General features: G+C 41.0%; 1 protein-coding gene across 1 annotated transcript; it reads left to right on the forward strand.

Annotated features, from left to right (window-relative positions):
* Positions 1–3,563: 3,563 nt before the first annotated feature.
* Positions 3,564–4,508, forward strand: LOC109561010 (putative olfactory receptor 2W6). The gene has a single exon (XM_019963440.2). It carries the CDS (start codon positions 3,564–3,566, stop codon positions 4,506–4,508), a length of 945 nt encoding a protein of 314 aa, XP_019818999.2.
* The last annotated feature ends 3,542 nt before the right edge of the window (positions 4,509–8,050 follow it).

Raw genomic sequence — 8,050 nt, forward strand, 5'->3', positions numbered from 1 at the left:
TCTTCATAGCTGGGACAATCCAAGGGCATCCTGTCACCTTAGATTTACACATATTAAATTATCCTTTTTAATCTCCTCTTGAAATAATAGCCAATTTGAGCAGAAAACCTCTGCTGCTGTTCTATTTTGTCACAGTGACAAATCAAGCATTGCAAACCTTCTCTGGTAATGTTGAGAATGATCACAAATTTCACCCCAGCAAGTATTCAGAATATAGTAGTTAGGTCTGTATGTGCAGATTCATGGGGGAGTAGTAATAAAAGATCATCTTTAAACAAGTGTAACTAGATAGAAATAGGGGAGGAAGCAGAGCAAATGAAACTTCATGCTAATAAGTAGGATTATGGATTTACCAGGTGGAGCTAATGGTAAAGAATGGCCTTGCCAATGCAGGAAATGTAAGAGACGGGTTTGATCCCTGGGTCAGGAAGATCTCCTGGAGGAAGGCATGGCAACCCACTCCAGCATTCTTGCCTGAAGAATCCCATGGACAGAGGAGCCTGGTGGGTTGCAATCCATAGGGCTGCAAAGAGTCAGCATTACTGAAGCAACTTCACACACATGCGGCTTTATGGTTCCTGCTATGATACGAAATTTCAAGTGTTGGCTATCCTTTTGACCCTTCTGTCATTGAGATTGTTCATCTCTGAAATGGAGATCCTAATGCTTGGCTTGCCCACATTACAGAGTTGTTGTGAGGATGGTGTGCAAGTGTAGGTGTAAAAGCTCTTCAAAACATGTAATGTATTGTAATTGTGAAACGAGTGATGATTGTTTAGGATATGTTTATACCTGAAGCAGACAAATTTAGCTCCACTACTTGATATTGTTAAATCCCATTCAGGTAGTCTTCCTTTATGAGTTGGTGGTACAAGTTTGGGTATAATCCTTAGTCAGAGAATCAAGTCCAGTGCATCTGTCCAGATTTTTAGGCCAAAGTTTTCAAAATTAGTACAAGTTTATAGTTTTAAGACCCTGATGCTGGGAAAGATTGAGGGAAGGAGGAGAAGAGGGAAACAGAGGATGAGATAGTTGGTTGGTGTGATCAACTCAATGGACATGAGTTTGAGCAAACTCTGGGAGATAGTGAGGGACAGGGGAGCCTGGCATGCTGCAGTCCATGATGTTGCAAAGAGTAGGACACAACTGAGCAACTGAACAACAATGCTAACTAAACTACTACTGGTGTTTGAACAGCTTAATTCTTTTCAATTTCCATTTGCAACAGCTTTATTCCTTGCAATTTCGTGATTCTGAACTAAGGATGAGTTAAAACAAGAAAAGCATGAAAAATCAAGTACATTATACTTGAAATGCTTGTTAGGTGAAACAGGGTGAGTCTCCGGTATGGGACAGAGGCCTAAGCGTTAGGGCATCTTGGAATGAAAGAATAACACATTCATAAACTGCCCTTTAGAATAGGTAAATTATAAATAAATGTGATGTTGGAATTTGGCTGAGGAGTTATGTCGTGTCATGCGAGTGTACGTTCCTCAGTTCTTTGTCTCGTCACAACAAAGATTTGGAGCGATGGACATTAAAGCCCTCGGCGCATCACAGCTCTCGGGTCTTGGACAAACCGTGTTACAGCTCTTAGGCAAATCAGTGTTACAGCTCCATTTTATTTAGAAGATAGCAGGAGAATCCAAGACTTAAAGAGAAGAAAGTGGAGGAGTGCGTAGGGAGGGAGAAAGAGAGAGAGAGAAAGAGAGAGAGAGTGCGCGCGCATGCACGCGGTAGAGAGAGTCCGAGAGAAAGCGCTTTGGCTCCTCCTTTTATATGTTTTTTCCTCCACCTGGGCCTGCCCTATGCAAATTGGGCTTAGCCAGGAGTGCTGTTTGTTCTGCCTGAAGTTTTCACTCTGGTCCTCGGACCTTCCTTTGACCTTCCTTGTCTTTTAGCCACCACCATTTTGGACTCCTTTTCCCTATTCTACCTACCTAACATGTCCTAAGTGATATATATATAACTAAGCAATTTGTGTACATTGTCTAATTGTCACTCACAGGATCTGTTTATTGATTCTCTTAAGCTTGAGTGAGAGCTGTGACAGGTAGGTGGGAAAAACAGTGCAAGTTGTTTTTCAAACAAATGCCAGCAGAGTGTGTGTGTAGGAGTCTCCCTTTTGAATACTCAGTTGACCTAGTAAAGTCTTTGGTACTTGGCTGATTATTTCTGATCATTCCCTGCACCCTTTAATCTCTTCATGGGATTTTGCTGAGCTTCTTGTGCCTTTATGGGAATGGGAACTTAGATTCAGTCCTATGCCTGAACTGAATGGGAACTTACAGAATTTCCATCTGCAGCTTCAACTAGAGAGAATTTCATAACTTTTTCACTATCAGGCTCAAAACAGTGGTGACAGCAATCTCATGGAGCCACTCACCTTTCAAAAAGGTTTTGTACTCTAGTTCTTACTGCTTCTTTCTTGTGTGTTGCTTTGATGCCATTTTCTATTACCACAGTTGATACAAGCTTGGGTGAATGCCAGTGCTCTCCTATGAGGCAGAGCCCCAACAAATCCCTTGGTATTGACTGTAGAAACCATGAGAAGTTAAAAATGTTCATGGAATATACCTGATGTCATGAATCATGAAAACATGTGACATCTGGATGGAGATGTAGAAAGGATCTAGCCCCTCTCTTGCACAAAGAAAATCCAAGATACAGAGAAAGAAATCAGATATTTGGCCACACATTTGCAGACTTGAGGCAGAATCCAATCTATCTCAACTCCTCCTTTTAGAGCCAAAGATATTGTGTTTAATCTCAATAAAATTCCATGTCATTAAGAAGTTGCCAGACATATACATTCATGGATATCCTGAACATCATCCATGAATTTAACCTTTGGGCCTTTCTATGTACTACTTTCTCTCCTTGAAACATATTGCTCAATCTGCCACATGTAAAATTCCTACTTGGTATTTGAAAAACAGGCAAAAACAAGGACCTCTCAGGTGCAACAGTTTCTTGCAATGTGTATGTGTGCTCAGTCTTGTTTGACTCTTTGCGACTCTATGGACTGCAGCCTGCCAGGTTCCTCTGTACATGGAATTTTCCAGGTAAGAATACTGGAGTGGTTTTCACTTCCTACTCCAAGGGTCGTTCCTGACCCAGGGATCAACCCTGTGTCTCTTGCGTCTCCTGCATTGGCAGGCCAATTCTTTACCACTGCGCCAACTGGGAAGCCCTTGTAATATACGCACTTCTATAAGTTCTTTCCTGATCAATTGGAAATAACTTGCAAAACACTCAGCTTTTAAACAAGTTTTCTTTTAGAGAACTTTCACTTTTCTCCTTTCTTTGTCATTATTTGCATATATTATTCACCAGGGAGAACAACTCCCAAGTCAATTCACCCTTTAATCTTCAGCAGTATCAAGCACACTGCTTTGTGTAAGAAATATATCCATAAGTGTATGCTAAAAAAGTAATGGAAGGGCAAATGAACTTGCAAAATTCACAGACCCATAAGTGGAAATTGGAGAGTGTTAGGTAGTCTTCACCTGCTATCTTATCTGATTCTTTTCTCTGTGTCTCCATAACAACTGGTGAAGATTATGGGAAGGGACAATGACAGCTACCACCAGGCATTCATCTTGGTGGGCTTTTCTGACCGGCCTCAACTGGAAATAATTCTCTTTGCTTTTATCTTGATCTTCTACATCCTGACTCTAGTAGGCAACACAGCCATCATTCTCTTGTCTATCGTGGACTCCAGGCTCCACACACCCATGTACTTCTTTCTTGGGAACCTATCTTTCTTGGACCTCTGCTTTACAACGAGCATTGTTCCCCAGCTGCTGTGGAACCTTTGGGGTCCAGAGAAGACTATCACATACCATGGCTGTGTGGCCCAACTCTATATCTATATGGTGTTGGGCTCAACTGAGTGTGTTCTCCTAGCTGTCATGTCCTACGACCGCTACATGGCTGTCTGCCGGCCACTGCACTACACTGTGGGCATGCACTCACATCTCTGCCTGCAACTGGTGGCTGTGGCCTGGTGCTGTGGCTTTCTAAACTCCTTTGTTATGTGTCCCCAGACGATGCATCTGTCCCGATGTGGGCGTCGCGAGGTGGACCACTTTCTGTGTGAGATGCCTGCTCTTATTGCCATGTCCTGTGAAGACACAATGCTGGTGGAAGCACTTGCCTTTGTCCTGGGGGTTGCTCTTCTCCTGGTGCCCCTTTCTCTGATCCTCATCTCCTATGGCATGATCACTGCTGCTGTGCTGAGGATCAAGTCAGCAGCAGGGCACAAGAAGGCTTTCAACACCTGCTCATCTCACCTAACAGTGGTCATTCTCTTCTATGGAACCATCATTTACATGTACCTGCAGCCAGCCAACAGCTACTCCCAAGATCAGGGCAAGTTCCTCACTCTCTTCTATACCATTGTCACTCCCAGTGTCAACCCCCTCATCTATACTTTAAGGAACAAAGATGTGAAAGGGGCAATGAGGAAACTCTTGGGGTGGGAGAAAGAGAATAAGGAAACCTAAGAGAAATGTTGGAATAATACTTTGGTGTTCTGCTGTCTTATGTGTATCTTAACTGTGTGGAAAACTAATATGTAAAGCGTGAAGGGAACATGGATAGGCACAATGGGCTTTTGAGTTTGATCCCATTCTTTACTCTCTGGATGTGAAGTGTCTTTCTTCTGTTTAAAGGTGTCTACTTTAGAAGATCTTTAGTGCATTTGCATTTTATCCATCTTTGGGCTTTATTTAGAACTGCAGGGGATATGTGGAATGAATTCAGATCACACAGTCTGCAGACAACGTCATGAGATGTCAAATAAAAATGAGACAACACGAATGGCTTCCTCTTGAAGCTCCTTTATTTATGATGACAGTGTTTTTTCAGAGAGGGTTGAGTCAGCATCAGTAAAATCATAGTGTGCTGTTCTAGATATATCTTAGCTCTCTACGACTAAGGAGTGTTCTTTGATTTGCTTTTTGAAAAGGAAGGAAGATTTTTTTTTTTGTCATTTGTACCTTTTCCTTGACCTTATCTCATAGCCAAAGCATTTACAAGATAGTTGAGTAGATTTAGGCATTTAAGACTTTGTAGAGAATAGAGCAAGTGGAAAATATTAGAATGAAACACTCTGGAATCTTTAGCAGGCTACTTTAAACAGGTGCAAATATTTTTCTTTTTAAAAAGCTGTTTTATAGACAGATCGATTATTACCACCTCAAAAAAATTTTTTGGCAGCCAAAGTTATTGGGCCTGGAAGTTACTAAGAGCAGTATTACCAGAACTTCATTTTCTATCAGACTTGTAAAATACAGATTTCCAAGAACTCATTAGATTTCTTGTAGTTGAAACAAGTGTGGGGTCTAGGCATTTCTATTATTAAAAAGGTCTCTAGATGTTACTAGATGACAGTCAAATTTGGAAATCATTGTTATTTAGAAATACTCTAAATCCAACTTCTTACATCAACCAGAAATCCTCCTAGAGCATTTTGAATGTTTGGCCACCTTCACTGGGCATGAATGATGCTACAAAGCAGATACAGGAGATGATATCATCCATATCTGTGCTTGGTACTGGTTTATCCTCTTACCACTTATATCTTGGAGTCTAGGGTTTTTCATCTGTATCATATAGGGGTAAATAATCCTAATTTTACAAGATTGTAGCAAAGGTTAATGGAGAGGGAAATTTCAGCCCACTACAGTATTCCTGCCTGGGAAATTCCATGGACAGAAAAGCTTGGTAGGCAGAGGAGCCTGGTGGGCTACCATCCATGGAGCCACAAAGAGTTGGACATGACTGAATGACTGAGAACAATAGAGATTAAATAAGTTTAGAGATGACAAATGTGAGGTAAACGGCCTCTCAATAATATTTACAGTCATTGGTAATCTATTCCTTTTGGAATAGATTCAATTTTGTTATTTAGATTTTTTTTTTTTTTTTTTTAGTAAAAACTGACTTTAGTATTTTCCCAGTGAATATCTGCAAGGTAAAAAATGCTTTCTCTTAGTTATAGGAATCACCCTTTGCTTGTTTCTTTTATATTAAGTAAATAGGGTCCTTTATAAACTCTCAGAGAACTTTGCTGTATAAGTTAGCTGCTGCTGCTAAGTTGCTTCAGTCATGTCCGACTCTGTGCGACCCCATAGACGGCAGTCCACCAGGCTCCCCCGTCCCTGGGATTCTCCAGGCAAGAACACTGGAGTGGGTTGCCATTTCCTTCTCCAACGCATGAAAAGTGAAAAGTGAAAGTGAAGTCATTCAGTCGTGTCTGACTCTTTGCGACCCCATGGACTGCAGCCTACCAGGCTCCTTAGTCCATGGGATTTTCCAGGCAAGAGTACTGGAGTGGGGTGCCATTGCCTTCTCCAGTATAAGTTAGCACCCTAGTATAAATGTGAGGTCTCAGGGTGCAGACTCAGGATAAGTGTGATGATTCTATATTGTTAATGGATAATACAAGTTCAGGCTGTTGGGATTTTGGGGAGAGTGGATTCATAGACTATGAAAGAAGTCAAATCTGCGATAACAAAATATCCAGATGGAAATGGAAAAATTATTTCAAAGTCATTCAAATATATATCTAGGAGATATTAGGAACAAAGTAAAACTTATTTGCTTTTGTAATCTTCCTGTATTATGTAAATGATCACAGACACGTGGAAGCAAATTACACGACAAAACACAGAGAAGCTAAGGAATTTGCTTAGAATTACAAGGCAAAAGAGTACCCAAAATAGTTCTTAATATATGTTAAGCATTTTCCATTTCCCATTGAGTTTTTTCCATTTCACAATTTCCCTCCTGTGAATTTGGGTTCTATGAAGCTAAAATTTTGACTATCTAGTAGCCAAATGTGGCCTATTTGCTAAAACAGAATATTTAAATTTTCATTTTAAGATTAAGAAATCACCCACAGGGCATCGTCTTGGAAATAAAGTGTGGAAGAAATTTAGTTTATTTCCCCCAATGCCAGTCCTTTTCTTTATTCTTATTTTCCTTGTTGCATCTCTGTGATATTACAACCACAGACCAATCATCCATGTTTTGCAGGAAGGGGCCTGAAACTGGGCTCTTGTCTAACACTCGGAATGAATTGTCCGCGGAGACACGTGCTGACAAAGCAAGAGATTTTACTGGAAAGAGTGCCTGGGTGCTCCTTACTGGAAAGAGGGTGGAGAGCAAGAGGGTAAGGGAACCCAGGAGAACTGCTCTGCCATGTGCCTCACAGTCTTGGGTTTTACACTGATGGGATTAGTTTCCAGGTTGTCTTTAGCCAATCATTCTGACTCAGAGTTCTTCCTGGTGGTGCACGCCTTGTTCAGCCAAGATGGATGCCAGCGAGAAGGATTCTGGGAGGTGGTCAGATATGTGGTGTCTCCTTTTGACCTGTCCTGAACTCTTCCGGTTGGTGGTGGCTTATTAGTTCTGTGTCCTTACTAGGACCTTCTGTTGTAAAACAAATCATGCAAATGGTGACTATGGTGCCTGGCCAGGGTGGGAGGTTTCAGTCAGTGTGCTTCCCCTAACACACACAGATAAAATGAGTGTATTTCCTGCTTACCTCAACTAGGGCTTTGGCAACAGCTGTGAACATCATTTCCCAAAAGGGTTTATTCTTTTGCCTAAAACCTCCTGTAGTCATAATGTTACTGTGATAAATTTCAGTGGGTCAACAAGTACTTTATAAATACACAAACGCATATATACTTCAGAAATTTTAAGGAAATCAAATAAAATGGCATAGTTGTAGGAAGCCCATTCATTCACACCTCTTTGGGTATACCTCCACTCAGAAATGTGACATTTGTTCTGGCATTGACACTGGAGCAGTGGAAAAATTCTGTTTCAACAAAACCTCATTCTTGTATATAGGTAATGGTGAAAGGAAGCTTCAGGAGATGGAGTGGGAAATCAATTAGTCCATCCATAAATTGGCCTGTGATTTCTGTACTGTCTCTTTAGGGACTTAGGAAACTGATTCTTTTTGTTGTTGTTGTTGTTGGGATGTAATTGCTTTGTAATGTTGCATTAGTTTCTGCTGTACTACATCATGAAT

The sequence above is a fragment of the Bos indicus genome, chromosome 7, assembly GCF_029378745.1.
Source record: "Bos indicus isolate NIAB-ARS_2022 breed Sahiwal x Tharparkar chromosome 7, NIAB-ARS_B.indTharparkar_mat_pri_1.0, whole genome shotgun sequence".
Taxonomy (NCBI): Eukaryota; Metazoa; Chordata; class Mammalia; order Artiodactyla; family Bovidae; genus Bos; species Bos indicus.

Excerpts from the sequence above, each read along its gene's own strand:
- LOC109561010 (XM_019963440.2), top strand. The coding sequence starts at position 3,564 with ATGGGAAGGGACAATGACAGCTACCACCAGGCATTCATCTTGGTGGGC.